This window comes from Hypanus sabinus, chromosome 21, assembly GCF_030144855.1.
Source record: "Hypanus sabinus isolate sHypSab1 chromosome 21, sHypSab1.hap1, whole genome shotgun sequence".
NCBI lineage: Eukaryota > Metazoa > Chordata > Chondrichthyes > Myliobatiformes > Dasyatidae > Hypanus > Hypanus sabinus.
In genome coordinates, this window is record NC_082726.1 from 42,073,562 (window position 1) to 42,091,712 (window position 18,151).

The 18,151-nt window shown below is 38.2% G+C and overlaps 1 protein-coding gene across 6 annotated transcripts in view; it reads left to right on the forward strand.

Moving 5' to 3' along the window:
• The window catches only part of LOC132378989 (glutamate receptor ionotropic, delta-1-like), an 891,690-nt gene that overhangs the window by 475,148 nt on the left and 398,391 nt on the right, over positions 1-18,151 (forward strand). Inside the window, exon 1 of one of the 6 annotated variants that reach the window (XM_059946412.1) lies at positions 7,419-7,440. The exons of the other annotated variants lie outside the window; for them this stretch is intronic. Within the exon in view, the coding sequence (XP_059802395.1) occupies positions 7,434-7,440 (7 nt within the window). The 5' untranslated portion in view covers positions 7,419-7,433. Of the gene's footprint in view, positions 1-7,418; positions 7,441-18,151 lie in introns of those variants that run through there. 6 annotated transcript variants of the gene reach the window in all.

Genomic DNA, 18,151 nt, shown 5'->3' on the forward strand with positions numbered 1-18,151 from the left:
ATTAATACCATAGTCCAAATCATTGACATACATCATAAAAAGCAGCGGTCCCAACACGACCCCTGTGGAACTCCACTGGTAACAGGCAGCCAGCCAGAATAGGATCCCCTTATTCCCACTCTCCATTTCCTGCTGACCAGCCAATGCCCCACCCACACTAGTAACTTCCCTGTAATTCCATGGGCTTTTATCTTGTGTTATACTTTGTCAAAGGCCTTCTGAAAGTCCAATTACACTACATCTACTACATCTCCTTTGTCTACCCTGCTTGTAATTTCCTGAAAAAATTGCAGTAGGTTTGTCAGGCAGGATTTTCCTTTCAGGAAACCATGCTGGGTTTGGCCTACCTTGTCATGTGCCTCCAGGTACTCTGTAATCTCCTCCCTAACAATCGATTCCGACAACTTCCCAGCCACTGATGTCAGGCTAACAGGTCTATAGTTTCCTTTCTGCTGCATCCCACCCTTCTTAAATAGCAGAGTAACATTGATTCTTAAAAGATCATCGGTAATGCCTCCGCAATCTCTCCAGCTACTTCCTTCAGAACCTGAGGGTACATTCCATTAGGTCCAGGAAATTTATCCACCCTTAAACCATCAAACTTCCAGAGCACCTTCTCAGTTGTAATTTTCACTGCACAAACTTCACTTCCCTGACACACCTGAATGTCCAGTATACTGCAGATGTCTTCCACTGTGAAAACTGAAGCAAAATACGCATTCAGTTCCTCGTCCATCTCTGCATCTCTCATTACAATATCTCTAGCATCATTTTGTATTGATCCTATATCTACCCTCGACTCTCTTTTACCCTTTATTCACTTTTTTTTTTGTTGCTGAGGGTATGCCCTCTCTTTTGCTTTTACTTTGGCTCTGACTTCACTTGTCAGCCATGGTAGTGTTCTTCTTCGTTTTGAAAATGTCTTCTTAGTTGGAATATATCTGTCTTGCACTTCCCTTATTTTTTGCAGAAACTCCAGTCATTGCTGCTCGGCTGCCTTTCCTGCAGATGCCCCTTTCCAGTCAACTTCGGCCAGTTCCTCTCTCATGCCATTGTAATTTCTTTTATTCCACTGAAATACTGACACATTGGATTTTATTTTTTCCCTCTCAAATTTCAATGTGAACTTGATCATATTGTGATTATTGTTCCCTAAAGGTTCCTTAACCTTCAGCTCTCTTATCATTTCCGGATTATTGGATAACACTCAGTTCAGCACAGTTGAGCCCCCAGTGGGCTCAACAACAAGCTTTTCTAAAAAGCCATCCCTTCGACATTCTACGTATTCTCTCCCTTGAGGTCCAGTACTGACCTGGTTTTCCCAAGCCACTTTCATGTTAAAATCCCCGATGATTATCATGACTTTGCCTTTCTGACATGCCTTTTCTACCTCCTGCTGTAATTTGCAATCCCTATCCTGGCTGCTGTTTGGAGGCCACTAGGGTCCTTTTACCCTTGCCATTTCTTCACTCAACCCATAGAGACTCTACACCTTCCAATCCTATATCATCTCTTTCAATGATTTAATATTATTTCTTATACACAGAGCCACACCACCCCCTCTGCCTACTAACCTATCTTTCCAATATACCATGTATCCTTGGGCGTTCATCTCCCAATGGCAGACATCCTTTAGCCAAGTTCCAGAGATGGCCACAACATCATATTTGCCAATCTGTAGCTGAATTGCAAAATTGTCCATTTTATTCCTCATACTGCATGCATTCAAATACAACACTCCAGTATTTGTTGCTTTCTGTTTTAACTGCACCACGCCTCTATTGCCCTGTAACTCATGCCACTGGCTTTGATTAAGTATCATACCTGCCTATTCTTTCTATCATCTCTATTGCACACTATCTTTGATTTATTTCTGTTTTCCCCTTCCTCAGCCCTATCACTCCTGTTCCCACCCCCCCCCCCCGCCAAATTAGTTTAAACCCTCCTTAACAGCTCTATTAAATGTGCCCACTAGGATATTGGACCCCTTTGGGTTCAGGTGTAACCCTGTCCTTTTTGTACAGGTCGTACCTCCCCCAGAAGAGGCCCCAGTGATCCAGGAATCTGAGGCCCTGCCCCCTACACCAGTTTCTCAGCCACACATTAATACACCTGATCATGCTATTCTTGTATATTCAGGTCGATGGGAGTAGGCAGTTTCAATGGTGTTGGCATGGGCTAGATGGGCTGAAGATCCTGTTTCAGTGCTGTACTGTTTTGTGACTCTATGAATGTATGCTTAGGGGGGCCATGGTAACACAGCAGTTAGCGCAATGACATCACAACTTGGGGCATCAATCCCAGCATCCTCTTCTAGGAGTTTGTACGTCTTACCTGTGGAATGTGTGGTTTCCTCAGATTAAATTCCAAACTGGAAATATACAGCGTGTACACTGGCATTAGATAAAGAAAATGGTTCAGGTTTAGTAAGGTTGAGAAATCTAATAAGGGAAAATTAGATTTAGATGGGAAATCCTAAACCACATACAGTATGCGCCCAATTCTGGCATATCCACTGGCTTCAGTGAGAAGAAGCTACTCTACAATATAAGTGCATGTTAATTTTCATTTGATTTGATTTGGTTGAGTTGATTAATATCTATTTATTTGTTTTTAATTGTGTTGTTGTGCTAATAAGTTCTTTAATTAAGTTTTAATTTGGGTTATAAAATCTTAAATATTTTTCAGTTTCTTGAATATTGTTTTTGTTGAGGAAGATGACAGGCATTCAATTTTAGCTCTTCACTTTCGGCAGTCCCTTGGAACTGGGACTGATGAGGCTAATGAGGGCACGACAGATCTCCTGCGTAATAGAGCAGGAAGTGCCTGATGGGGTGGGCTTATGGATCGTTTTGAGGTATTACGTCCCTTCTGCAGCTCACACAAGCTGTGTGCTCCTGTTACATGGTCTCAAGTTCCTCCACGTCACTTTGAATGCTCCCTCTCCATTTCCTGTGGTCCTGCGCCAGAGGTTTCCAATCAAAGTTTATTATCATATGCACCGGTGCAATGAAAAACCTACCTGCAACAGCATTACAGGCATGTAGCATCATATAAGCCATGTTCATAAGAAAAAACAGGGAATAAACAAATTTCACATGAAAGAACACAACTTTAGTGCAAAATGATCAAAGTGTTCGTAGTGTTGCTAGCATGTAGTCATTAGAGTTTTCTTGCCTGTTCTGGAACAGAATGGTTAACAGGAAGTAGCTGCTCTTGAACCTAATGGTGTAGGATTTCAGGGGTCTGTACCTCCCAGCTGATGGAGTTGAAGATGTTAGAGAGATCCCAAGACTCAATTGTGCCCTGAGGTAAATAGAATCTATAGTGCGATTCGCAAAGGAGCTGATCAGTGGAATCACTTCAGATGCATGCTGGCAGTAATGTTCCCCATAGTAAATGGTGGGAGACTTCTCTGTAATTCCCACACTCAGTTGTCTCCTTTCTGGAAAATTACCATATTGTAGTATCTCAGGATATACCCTCCTCTTCTCTGATCTGGGATTTGTGAATGACGTTCTTCACAGTTGATTTTTCGGTTATGGCATTCCTGACTTCTTGTCATTCAGGAGTGGCAGCAAGAAGGAGCTGAATAGGCCGCTGTGGGATAGGGTCAAAGCTGCTTGTCAAGGCCTACTGTGAGGTATTGACTGCATCTCTCCCGTTGCTGAGTTATCCCCTAATCTTGGGTGTTCATATTCTCAGTACTTTTTACAATACGGAGCCTCCTGCACTCTCCATCCACCATCAGCTCCTTAGGTTGTGGGAGACTTGCCACTGTGGGTTGTTGAGTTGGAATACACTTAGTTACCTTTCCTTACTCTCTCTTTGCTATCCACACATTGCCAGAGGGATGGAGTACTGCCTTCTTGTTCGTTGAAGTCACTTAGGATATTCACAAACAAGAGAAAATCTACAGATCCTGGAAATCCAAGCACACACACAAAATGCTGGAGGAACTCAGCAGGCCAGGGAGAATCTATGGAAAAGAGTACTGTCAATGTTTCAGGCTGAACCCCTTCATTAAGACTGATGAAAGATCTGGCCTGAAATATTGACTGTTTACTGTTTTCCATGGATGCTGCCTGGCGAGGTGTGTGTGTGTGTGTGTGTGTGTGTGTGTGTGCACATTTCCAGCATCTGCAGATTTTCTCTTGTTTGTGTTACCTGAGTTATAAGGATAAGTTGAATAGTTTAGGAACTTATTCTCAAGAGCATTGAAGAATGAGGGAAGAAGTGATAGAGGTATACAAAATTATGAGTATATAGATAGGGTAAATGCAAGCAAGCTTTATTCCACTGAGATTGTGTGAGATTAGAACTAGCGGTCAGGAGTTAAAGATGAAAAGCAAAATATTTAAGCGGAACATGAGGGAGAAATTCTGCCCTCGGAGGTAGTGAGATTTGAATGAGCTGTCAGAAGAAGTAGTGAATGTGGGTTTGATTTCAACAGTTAAGAAAAATTTGGGAGGACTATGGTTGACTATGGTCTAGGTCAGGGGTCGGCAACGTTTACCACTGAAAGAGCCAACATGGACCCATTTCCCACAGAAAAGAAAACACTGGGAGCCACGAAACCCGTTTGACATTTAAAATGAAATAACACTGCATACAACGTTTTTTTTGCCTTTATGCTATGTATAAACAAACTATAATGTGTTGCATTTATGAAATTGATGAACTCCTGCAGAGAAAACGAAATTACATTTCTGCATGCAACAAAAACATTTTGAACTCCGAAAAAAAGACGTTGGGTTGAAGGTTACTCCATAGTTAGCCTACCTTGGATCGAAGAATTAAAAGAAAGCGCGCACTGGCGGGTGTCAGGCATTGGCAGTGGTGATGTATATTAATAGCGATAAAAAAACACGTTGTAGCGGTGTGCTACACGCAGCGCTAAAATAACGACACTGCAGTCAAATATAACTTTATTCGAACTAAACAGCCTTGCTTTAAAGTCTCCCTCAGCCCGTCTCCATGGGCGCGGATGCTCCAAAAGACACATACTCACAAATCCCCGCAGGCTATCTCCCTTAGCTGGAACGGTGGCTAATTGTGAGCCGGTTCAGATGTGCCAGGAAATGGGGTCTCCACAACGTTTTATTTAGATTGTACAAGATCACCGTAATCTTCAAATTTCGAATTACATTTCAAAAACTAACAAACCACGGGGAGCCGCAGCACAGAGATGAAAGAGCTGCGGCATGCCGACCCCTGGTCTAGGTGCAGGTCATGGGACTCAGTTGAGTAATAGTTTGCACAGACTAAATAGGCAAAGGGCCTGTTTCTGTGCTGTCGTGTTCTATGACTCTATTAAACAAAAGGAACCACAGTATCCATGAACTGACCAACTTTTAGAGCATCAAGCCAGGGCCATCAGATTGTTTAGAGTGGAGAGACAGTTCCTACATAACTAACACTCAGTCTGATGGAAACAAAGATTAACACTATATGGAAAGTGTGTAGGATTAATGTAAATGGCCGTCTGCTGATCAGTATGGATTAGTGGGCTGAAGGGCTCATTTCTGACATATATAACACTGCGGCTCGGTTGAAACTTGGTACAACTAACCTCAAGTTAGTAGGTGAAATTACAATGTTGGACTAGGATTCATATTATGACACCGCTTGTATTTATTTGACTTGCTTGTGTGAGTTACTGAAAGCAGGACCATGTTTGCTATGAAAGCAAAATGAATTCATCAATCTCCTGTTGAGGAAGTAAGTAAATGGTAGAGGTCAGAGAACAACCTCTCAAAAGCAGAGGATGGAAAACTACAAACACAGGAGGTAGGTGTTTCTGACAGGGCTGCTAGCTTTCGGCCTGAGCAAACCTTATCCTTGAACAGCTGCAGTGTGTGTGGTGAAGAATGAAGTGAACTGTGAAATGTTCCAAAAGCCATGTAAATGTCAAGCAAAACAAAGTGCAAAAACACAAAGGAGCTTCTACAGAACAGCATGCCAACTACAAACCTAGACAATAGTGAACCAGGCAAGTACATTGGGAGAGCATTGCATGTAACAAAATTTATTCAATATAATAATACTAATATAAGTAAACACACTGATTTATTCCACAGATGATAAGGTAATATTCTCTCATTATTTAACTGTCATATGTTGAAAGTAAAATTCTCTGCATCACAAACCCCCTCTAGGGACAATTGCTATAAGTTAATTTGGTTTGATGCATCTCAAGTAGGCATGATCAGACTATGCCTGTGGGTCAAATAGTCTGCACTGACTCTTGCCTTGACCCTCAAAAGGGAAATTCTTGTTGCGAAAAGGGGTAGGATAAGTTACAAAGCATGAGGCCGTTGTATATGTTGTGTAGGCTCTTCCCCCTCAATCTTCGTGAGTGCAAATTGTGGAAAGGTTAAAGTTGAGTTTACTGTCTCATACACAAATACATACTGTGTATGCATATATAGGCATCTGTTAGTCTTGAGAGACCATGGATTTGTGCCTTGGAAAGTTTCCAGGGTGCAGGGTTGGATGGGAGACCGGCAGTTGCCCATGCTGCAAGTCTCCCCTCTCCACACCACCGATGTTATCCAAGGGAAGCGAAGGGCCGATACAACTTGGCACTGGTGTCGTCACAGAGCAAAGTGTGGTTAAGTGCCTTGCACAAGGACACAACACGTTACCTTAGCTGAGGCTTGAACTAGTGACCTTCAGATCACTAGGCCAACGCCTTAACCACTTGGCCACACACCAACACTGTGTAGGTGTCATAAAAAACCTTTTTGCAGCAGCATCACAAGCATATAAAGGGGATGAGGGTCAGGCTCGGTGTGATGTGAGATTGACGAGAGGACCATGTGTCAAGAAGGTGAAGAGAAGACGTGGGATTAAAGTGTGAGAGTGAATGGTCATGAATGGATTGGACAGAATGTTGAGGTGGGTGACTGGATTTGATGAGAGAGCCAACAACATCAGCAGGAAAGTTAAGGAAGACACTGACAGGAGGAAGCTGGATGCTGCAGATCCCCTTGTGGTGGCCCAGATGGAGTTTGAGCCTTTTAACAAATTTTAAAATAAAATTCAAGCTTCCCATCAAAACCTGTTTCAGGTTCCATGCAGGGCTTCAATGCACAACAGAATTTGGTAAGGACAATGCCAAATAAATGTTTAATCTTACCCAAGGTATCTGCAGTCCCCAGTTTTTAAAGCACTTCTTTGAGAATAAATATTTGGATCCCATGATCTTTATGGATGTCATGTAAATCTTTTTCTATCCAATGAAGAGTGGATGAAATGTTTACTGTATTTTTTTTTTGTGATCAGCTCAATGTTAAGTTACATTTTAACCCAGAGACTGAGTAGTAGGACTGGCTGCAAGGACTACAGGTTGGAATGATCTGAATTCTCCCTAGCAAGACTGTTATTGCAATATGGTTTCAAAATGCATGGAGGGTTAACTGAGTAATTACATGCCAGGTACTTTTAAAAGACAATGTAAAACATCATTTTGAAAAGCTAAGCTTAATCAAGGACTTGTATAAGTGCAATTGTATGAAATTTTTGAGGAGGTAAGAAGAAGGATTGAAGAGGACAGTTACACTTGATGCTGGCTGCATGGATTTTTAACAAGGCTTTCATTTGACAAGATCTGATGTGGCAGGAAAGCCAAATTGTTAAAAGCCCGTGGAATTCAAATAAGAGGGTAAACTTTGATAGGAAGGAACAGAAATCGTTGATCGATGACCTACTAAATGCAAGGCTGTTTGCAATGGGTTTCATGGGACTCTATATATGGTACGTCGCATTTACATTAGTATGAATTTAAGATTTAAATTTAAATAGGGGATATAAATTGACCTGTGACAGTGAAGCTTGAAACTCCAGTAGGATATATGTGGTCTGATCAGCTGGGTGGGGAAAAAAGGCCAATAAAATTCAGACCATGGAAATAGGAGGTGAAACACCGAGTTAAGGATGATACATTAAATGGAGACACAAAAGAAAATATTTATTGTGTGTCTACAATTCATTATAGATAGCAGCATACATAGATAAGGTGTTCAAAAAGGAAAACAAGTATGTTGCTTTTTCATTATTGATGCATAGAATATAAAGCAAGAAGGATAGACTGGATACACCTCTGGTTAGCTCACTCTTGAAGACAAAAGAGACTGCAGATGCTGGAATTTTTAACAAAAACAGAACCCTGAGAGAAAGCAATGAATCAATCAGCATCTGTGGAGGCAAGAGGTGTATATCGGTGTTTTGGGTTGAGACTCAGTATCAGGACTGGAGTGAAGAGGGAAGATTGCTAGTGTAAGGGAGGGACAGGACAAGGACTGGTAGCTGATAGGTCTAATAAAATCCAGTTGTGGCAGGATAATTCTGAGTTTGGCATTCAGTTCGATCAAAAAATTACAGGAAAGATGTGATTGTACTAAAGAGGGCACAGAGGTGACTTACAAAAATGTTGCCTCTAGCTTTTGGGAGAAATCAAAGAGATTGAAGGGATTTTCTGAGGAGCGGGAACAGAAGAGCCTGACGTGTGAATAAGGTGAATAAGGTCTAAGGTTATGAGGGTCCCAACTGAAGTAAATAGCAAGAGCAGAACGGTGGTGTGGTCCACAGACCCTTTGAGAATTTTCCAGAGGCTGCCTTCAGCACCAGAGACGAAGGTTCAATCCTGACCTTGAAAGCTATCTGCACAGAGTTTTCATGTTCTCCTTATGACCTTGTGACTTTCCTGTGATCCATTTTTTTTAGTTTCCTTGCACATTCTAAACACACATTAGTTGATCACAATGCAAACAAAATGCAGGAGGAACTTATCTACGGAGGGAGATGAACAGTGGACATTTTGGGCCAAGACCCTTCATCAGGATAGGGTCATTTGATCACTGTAAAGTTGTCCAAATGTGTAAGTGATTTGTCAAATTTTGAGAGAGTTAAGGAGAATCAAAATGGAATTAATGCATGATTAGAGCAAATGGGTAGTTAATAGCTGATGTGAGTGATGGGTTTTTCCTGGCTGCATCTCTCTGTGACTCTAGGTTCTGTTTTCATTCACGCTAGAGTCAAAGGCCAGGACCCTGGATTTATGATCATTGGTAGGAGGAGAAGAGGGAGGAAAACTTAATCACCCAGAGAGCTCGGGGGTCCACAACTCACTACATGAAAGGATGCTAGAGGCTAAATTCACACTACAGAGAGCACATTGGGCTGATTGGTGTTCTTCTGTGCTCATAGGCTTTTATGAATCTATGATAGATAGCAGTTCATTTACAGACAGACAGACAGACAGACAGACAGACAGACATACTTTATTGATCCCGAGGGAAATTGGGTTTCCTTACAGCCGCACCAAGAATAGTGAAGGAATACAGCAATATAAAACCATAAATATTAAATAATAATGTTAATTATGCCAAGTGGAAATAAGCACAGGACCAGCCTATTGGCTCGGGGTGTCTGACACTCTGAGAGAGGAGTTGTAAAGTTTGATGGCCACAGGCAGGAATGACTTCCTATGACACTCAGTGTTACATCTCGGTGGAATGAGTCTCTGGCTGAATGTACTCCTGTGCCTAACCAGTACATTATGGAGTGGATGGGAGTCATTGTCCAAGATGGTATGCAACTTAGGACAGCATCCTCTTTTCAGACACCACCGTCAGAGAGTCCAGTTCCACCCCCACAACATCACTGGCCTTATGAATAAGTTTGTTGATTCTGTTGGTGTCTGCTACCCTCAGCCTGCTGCCCCAGCACACAACAGCAAACATGATAGCACTGGCCACCACAGACTCGTAGAACATCCTCAGCATCATCCGGCAGATGTTAAAGGACCTCAGTCTCCTCAGGAAATAGAGACGGCTCTGCCCCTTCTTGTAGACAGCCTCAGTGTTCTTTGACCAGTCCAGTTTATTGTCAATTCGTATCCCCAGGAATTTGTAATCCTCCACCATGTCCACACTGACCCCTTGGATGGAAACAGGAGTCACCGGTGCCTTAGCCCTCCTCAGGTCCACCACCAGCTCCTTAGTCTTTTTCACATTAAGCTGCAGATGATTCTGCTCGCACCATGTATCAAAGTTTCCCACCATAGCCCTGTACTCAGCCTCACCTCCCTTGCTGATGCATCCATCTATGGCAGAGTCATCAGAAAACTTTAAACATAGGTGAAAGAGAAAGCTGGACCAAGACTTTTGTGGGTCACATCAGGCTCGGGACAGTTAAAAGATCCGCTCTAGAAAAAGCCTCTGATAACTAAGTATATACCAGCTTCCTAATGCCAGCTCCTTTTGAATCATCTTTAATATGTTACTTTTGAAAATTTCCCATATACTTTCAAAACATCCAGCTGTCTTGCATTTTGCATCTCCACCTCAGTATTCTGAATTCCATCACTCTTCTGTAATATTCCTTTAAGGGTCATCTTATCTCATTTTGGTTCCAGAGCCACAAGCACCCCAAGGCTTTTTTCTTCAATTTTTATCATAATTTACCGATATCTGAATGCAATATACAGTATTTTATTTTCTCCCATCCTGCTGCCTTCATCTTCTTCCCTTATCTGAGCTAGAAGTATGAGTGTCAGATTGAAACCCTTGTTAGGGCAGAGTAGGAAGAGGGGAGATAGAAACCCCAGAAGTGGAAAACATCTTCAATGTCTGAGATGTGAGGAATGGAGGCTAAGAGATGTCATTTGGAATTAACAGTGGATATAAGTAAACAGGTTAACAATGCCCTTGTGATGTCCCGAATTAATGAAAACTTCAACACCGATTACTATAAGTTAATTTATAGAAATGGAAGCATAGGCAAGCTCTTTTGTCAATAGTTAATCAGCTTCCCATAACTATCAAGATGTTTAATTTTAGAAAAGATCCTTATCAATATCTGCCAGTGTTGCTGTTAAATGTACTTCAATCCAAAATTCAATGGACAAGCTCTGGCAAGATGCTTTATAGAAACTGAAGCTAAACTGCTTTATATATAACAAAAGTTATAAACCTTAATAATCTAACCTTAGAGAGCAATACGCTTAAAACTTTACAATTGTAAAGTGCCTCAGGGGAAGGGGTTCTCTGTCTGCTTGTGGTGTTTAATAGATATTTGATTTCACCAATGTAGTCATGGAGACATAAAAGCACAAATACCACAATTGTCGCATTACAAAGCAATAGAAATGTGAAAGAGGCAGAATTGCTCAGACTGCACAGATCTATAAGTTATTCTCATGAAATAAGAAAAAAATCTATTTAAGAGATTTTTAAGAAAAATATGAACAGTACTCAGAGAAACTCACAGCTCTGTGAAATTTGGCAGTTAAATAGCATTAGGTTTGGCCAACTGGATCTGCTTGTCGTTTGAAAAAAGCTTCTTGACTTAATGGAGCAGTAACACTGTGGCACAGCTAATTGAGCTGATGCTTTTCAGAGTCAGAGACCTAGGTTCAGTCCTGATCTCTGGTGCTGTTCGTGTTGAGTTGTCATGTTCATCCTGTGATCGCATTTCTCCTACATTCCAAAGATGAGCTGGTTGTGGGAGGCACAATACGCTGTTTAGACAGTTTAAACGTCGGCCCATATCGGAGCTGAGAGCTCATTTTGCTCACTCTCTGCAATGGTCACTCCTCTCTCCATGGCAGTGAGGCTATGAAGGCTGCCCCGGTTATTGTTGTCTGTGCTTGCTAATATGATGAACTGATAAGTGAGGCTTTGGGCCTACTCTGGGCTGCTCCAGGGATCGCATCTGAGGACTCAATTTTTTTTTTGGAATGTTGTTGTTTGCTTCAATTGTTTGCATGATTTGAGTTGTCTTTTTCCTTTCTCTTGCACATCGGGTGTTGGTCTGTTATTTATTTATTTTTCTTTTATTGACTTCTTTCAGGTTTCTTGATTTGTGGCTCCCTATAAACAAACAAATCTCAAGGTTGTATAATTTTGTACATTCTTTGATAATAAATATACTTTGAATGTTCATAGAATGTGGAGAGAATAAAAAATGGGATTATTAATAGATTTGTGTAGAAGCGTGTTTGATGGTTGTCTCAAACGCAGTGAGCTGAACACCTGTTTCCGTGCTGTATTTCTCCATGATTCTGTAACCATACCAATGTTGATGCACAGGGGTGAGACGATGGCTATTGAGGTGAGGATGAAGGGTTGAATGGTATTTTGACCACATGAGCAAATTGTTTTCTTCTCCATTATTGGTGGTCATATCTTTAGCCAGGTGGTGTAGTGGCATCCACACCGGGCTTCAAGGCAAGTGATCCCATGTTCGAATCCAGCCAGCTCCTTGCACGCTTTCCATTTGTGCTCAGTTGAGTGTCGAGCTAGCAATTCAGCCTTGTAAAAAATAGATAAATGCTAAAGAAATTGCAAGATTGCCTCCAGATGCGCCACAAGGCGCAGAAAGGAACAACTGCAACAATATCTTCCACTGTCTCAGACATGCTTAGAGCCTGAATCTTCCCACACCTCACCCTCCCTTTTCAGTAACCTTTCTAACAGGGATTGTCCAAACATATCCTCATATTCCTCAGTCTAAAATAAGGTTTGTTAAAGAACATGGAGATATTTTGCATTAAAGTAATTTCACAAATATAATTTGGCATTATTGAATATATTTTTGAATTCCATTCTGAGCACAGAAACTTGTCCACAAGAGACTGTGAGGCAGAATGCATCAATAAATCATCTTCTTTGCACCAACAACTGAATTTCACACGTTTAATAGATCAATAAGCACACTGGTTGCTGGGACCTGAGTTTCTAACCTTTGAAGTGTAGCAGACAGACTGTTTTTCATCTGTTGCCAGTATATAAAGTGAAAGGCCCCGAATATATGAATGTGATCTCTATGAGAACCATCCTTCTTAATCCTCAAGAGAGCATCAGTACAAAATTCTTCACATTGTTCTTTAGAGTAATGGAACATTACATAACAGAGCTTGCTTGTACACACGGTTTAGGAAGGATATTTCTTATTTTTATTTAATTGGAGGTACAGCACAGGAACAGGCCCTTCTTTTCTTTTTCAATCTTTTTATTGAATTTAATATATAAAAAAAACATAGCATAATAATGAATAGGTTATAAGTGCACTAGACTTGAGATTGAATTAATAATAAGATAACAATATCCTATTAAAATATCAATAAAAAATAGTACATTAATCAATCAAGCCTATAATAATTATACGTGAAAAAAAGTAAGAATAATCATCAAAAGAAGAAAAAAAAAATTTTAAAGATACAAGAGAAAAAAATATATATGAAAAAAAACCTAAACTAAACTAACACGGGCAATAATAACAGTTTATATGTATATGATAGTGTCAAAAACTCCGGAACTCCAAGCCAGAACAAGAATAAACAGAGAGAAGGTCTGGAAGAGGCCAAATTAATTCATATGAAAGTGTCGAATGAACGGTCCCCAAGTTTCTTCAAATTTAATTGATGAGTCAAAAATAGTGCTTCTAATTTTTTCTAAGCTCAGATAAGAAATAGTTTGAGAGAACCACTGAAATGTGGTAGGAGGATTTACTTCTTTCCAATTTTGTAATATAGACCTTCTGGCCATTAATGTTACAAAGGCAATCATTCGTCTAATTGAAGGGGAAAACCAATTACCATCCTCATTTGGTATACCAAAAATTGCAGTAATAAACTGAGGTTGTAAATCGATATTCCAAATTGAGGAAATGGTAGCAAATATGTCCTTCCAATAGTTATATAAGGTGGGACATGACCAAAACATGTGGGTCAATGAAGCCACATCTGAATGACATCTGTCACATTGAGGGTTAATATGAGAATAGAATCGAGCAAGCTTATCTTTAGACATATGAGATCTATGTACAACTTTAAATTGTATTAAAGCATATTTAGCACATATAGAAGAAGAATTAACCATTTGTAAAAATTTTTCCCATTTTTCTATTGATATATTATATTGAAGTTCTTTTTCCCATTCTTGTTTAATTCTACCTGATATTTCTGGTTGTATCTTCATAATCATATTATAAATAAAAGCCACTAATCCCTTCTGACAAGGATTTAAGGTAAAAATCAAATCTGAAAAATCTATCAAAGTTGAATTGGGGAAGGATGGTAGAATTTTATGTAAAAAATTTCTGATTTGTAGATATCTAAAAAAATTAGATTTAGGTAACTTAAATTTGTTGGAAAGTTGGTCGAAAGACATCAAACTACCTTCAAAAAAAAGATCACGAAAACATTTTATACCTTTCCTTTTCCATATGCTAAAAGCTTGATCTGTCAAAGAAGGTTTGAAAAAGAAGTTAAGTAAGATAGGGTTATCAAGAACAAAGTTTTTCAGAGTAAAAAACTTACGAAATTGAAACCAAATTCGGAATGTATGTTTGACAATAGGGTTGGATATCTGTTTATTGAATTTAACTAAATCAGCAGGAAGAGAAGAACCCAGAACGGAGAATAAAGAATATCCCTGTGCATCATTGCATTCTAAATTTACCCACTGTGGGCACAATGGTGAATCCAAATCTAATTTCCAATATATTAAGTTACGAATATTATTCGCCCAATAGTAAAATCTAAAGTTAGGTAAAGCTAAACCACCATCTTTTTTAGATTTTTGTAATAGCCTTTTACTTAACCTGGGGTTTTTATTTTGCCACACAAATGGGGAAATTTTTGAATCAATGTTATCAAAAAAAGATTTTGGAATAAAAATTGGTAAGGTTTGAAATAAATATCAAAATTTTGGTAAATTCATCATTTTAATAGCATTAATCCGACCAACTAATGATAAGGATAAGGGAGACCATCTTGTAGTAAGTTGTTGAATTTGATGAAGCATAGGTAAAAAATTCAGTCTAAATAAATCTTTATATTTCTTGGTAATTTTTATACCTAAATAGATAAAGTTATCCGTAACAACTTTAAATGGTATCCTGTCATTCAATAAAGTTTGCGCATTTAAAGGGAATAATTCACTCTTATCCAAGTTTAGTTTATAACCAGAAAAACTACCAAATTGAGCCAACAAGGATAAAATAGCAGGAATAGACCTGTCAGGATCAGAAATATATAACAACAAGTCATCAGCATAAAGTGATAACTTGTATAACTTCTCATTACGGGTAATACCAAAAATATTAGGAGATTCATGAATAACAATGGCTAAAGGTTCTAATGCGATATTAAATAATAAAGGACTTAAGGGACAACCTTGTCTCGTACCATGAGATAATTGAAAAAAGAGGATCTGTAATTATTTGTAATAGAAGCAACAGGTTTATAATATATTAATTTAATCCATGATATAAAATTAGGACTAAAATTAAAATTTCTCAAAGCATTAAATAAGTATGTCCATTCAACTCTATCAAAAGCTTTTTCAGCATCTAATGAAATAACACATTCTGGGGTTGTGGGTGATGAAGTATAAATTATATTAATCAATTGTCTAACATTAAAAAAGGAATACCGATTCCTAATAAAACCAGTTTGGTCTTCTGAAATAATCTGTGATAGTAACTTTTCTAACCTAATAGCTAAAATTTTTGTAAGAATCTTAGAGTCTACATTTAATAACGATATAGGGCGATAAGATGCACATAGAGTAGGATCCTTATCTTTTTTAAGAATTAGAGAGATAGTAACTTCATAAAGAGACTGGGGTAATCTCTTCTTAGCAAATGCATCATTAAAGATTTCACATAACCAAGGGGAAAGCAAAGAAGAAAAAGTTTTTAAAAATTCTATAATATAACCATCAGGACCAGGAGCTTTCCCTGAGTTCATTGATGAGACAGCCTCACCTATTTCAGCCATAGAAATAGGAGCATCGAACAAGCTACAATCTTCATCTGTCAGTTTGGGAATATTCAAATTGTTAAAAAAATTATCCATCATGGACAGATCGCCATCAAATTCTGATTGATATAAAGATTTATAAAAATCTTGGGAAGTGTTATTGATTTCTTTATGATCAGTAGTCAGATTACCGTCTTGTTTACGAATTTTAATAATTTGTCGCTTAGTTGAAATAGCTTTTAATTGGTTAGCTAACAATTTACCAGTTCGATCACTATGAATATAAAATTGAGCCCTGGTCCTAATTAATTGATTCTCAATTGAAGAAGATAATAATAAGCTATGCTCCATTTGAAGCTCAACTCTCTTCTTATAAAATTCTTTGGTAGGAGTCACGGAATAAATCTTATCAATTTCTTTAATTTTATCCACTAATAAAGCAATATCTAAATATCTTTGTTTTCTTTTACCAACGGAATGTGAGATAATTTGTCCACGGATAAAAGCCTTAAAAGAGTCCCAAAGTATTCCTCTGTCAATCTCTTCAGTATAGTTTGTTGAGAAAAACAAGTCAATTTGCTGTTTTATGAAGGTGATAAATTCTGGATCTTGAAGCAAAGTAGCGTTAAGTCTCCAAGATCTAGTATTACTGGAAAAGTCCGAAATCTTGATAGATAACTTCAAAGGTGCATGATCCGAAATGGCAATAGAATCATATTTACAATCAGTAACATCTGTTAATAAACGATGATCAATAAGGAAATAATCAATTCTAGAATAACTCTGATATACATGTGAAAAAAACAAAAATTCTTTATCTTTAGGGTTCAAAAACCGCCATATTTCAGTAATTCCCGAATCAACCATAAAGGAATTAATAAGTAAGGCTGATCTATTCGGAAGAATTCGAATAGGTTTAGATCTATCCATCAAAGGATTCAGACAACAATTGAAATCTCCACCCATTATCAACATGTATTCATTTAGATTAGGAAGGGAAGTAAATAGACGTTTAAAAAATTCAGGGCAGTCAAAGTTTGGAACATAAATATTAACTAGAACCACTTTTCGATTAAAAAGTGAACCAGTTATCAACAAAAATCTGCCCTGTGGATCAGAAATAATTTCATGATGTGTAAACGAAATTGAGGGGTCTATAAAAATAGACACACCCCTAATTTTGGTGGTACAATTCGAGTGAAATTGTTGACCTTTCCAGAACCTAAAAAAGCGTTGATTATCCTCCCTCCTAATATGGGTCTCCTGTGCAAAGATAATATTAGCATTTAGTCTATGGAATACTTTAAATATTTTTTTACGTTTAATCGGATGATTTAAACCATTAGTATTCCAAGAGATAAAGTTAATAGACTTATCCATCATGCCAATATTAATTGTATATATCATAAAAGGTTAAAAAGACACATAACCCATAATTCAGGAAGAAGGAAAAATGATTCAGGAGCAACCGGAGAACATGACACCTCAACAATATTAATAATTTAAAGTCAGCCCATAAACTAAAAGCAAAAAAATAAAAAGCAAAAGCGTGAAAAAAGATCCCTACCCCCTCCCCCAACCCCACGAAAAAAAGCCAAGCGGCAGGCGCACAAACTAATGCTAATATTACCCCCATTTTCAAGATGGCAACTCCATGAAAAGAAAAAAAAGACTATATAACACCCAGATATAAAAACAGGGTTGTAAAAAGAAAGAATATATATCAATCAAAATGAAAAAAATAATATAAAAAAGCAAAAGATCATTAATAAAAAAAGGATAACCATTGAAGTTTAAAATAGTGTAATATGCCTTTAAAAAAAGATTCCATATTCAAATACAAGAAAATGACGTTTCAAAAACAGCGACTCATGGGAAGAAGAAACGACATTTTGAAAAGACCATATTACAGAATATAAATGTAAATTCACCAATCTGTTAAAAAAATTTTTTTTTTAAAATAGGTCATCAAAATAGGATTAAAAAAGGATTCAATAACCACGACAATATATAAAAAAAAGGTCCAAAAATTCAAAACATTCGTCCCATTCTCAAATACAAGCAAATAAACGCTTACGGAAAGCAAAGTCTTATGGGAAGAAGAAACGACATCTTAAAAAATAAATCATTATTACAAAGTCTTAACGTGTATATCCAATCCAGAGGGAAAAAAATTAAGAAAAAAGACATTATAGTAAAATTAAAAGAGCATCTGTAAATCATGATAATAAAAAAAAAACCAGGTCTACAGACCAAAGTAAAAAGCCATACCACAGCTTCATTAGTTAAAGCCCAAAACGAAATGGCATCTTCTCTCCAAAAATTCTTCAACATAACACATAGTTCAAATTGTACTAGAAGACCGATATTCTTCAATGA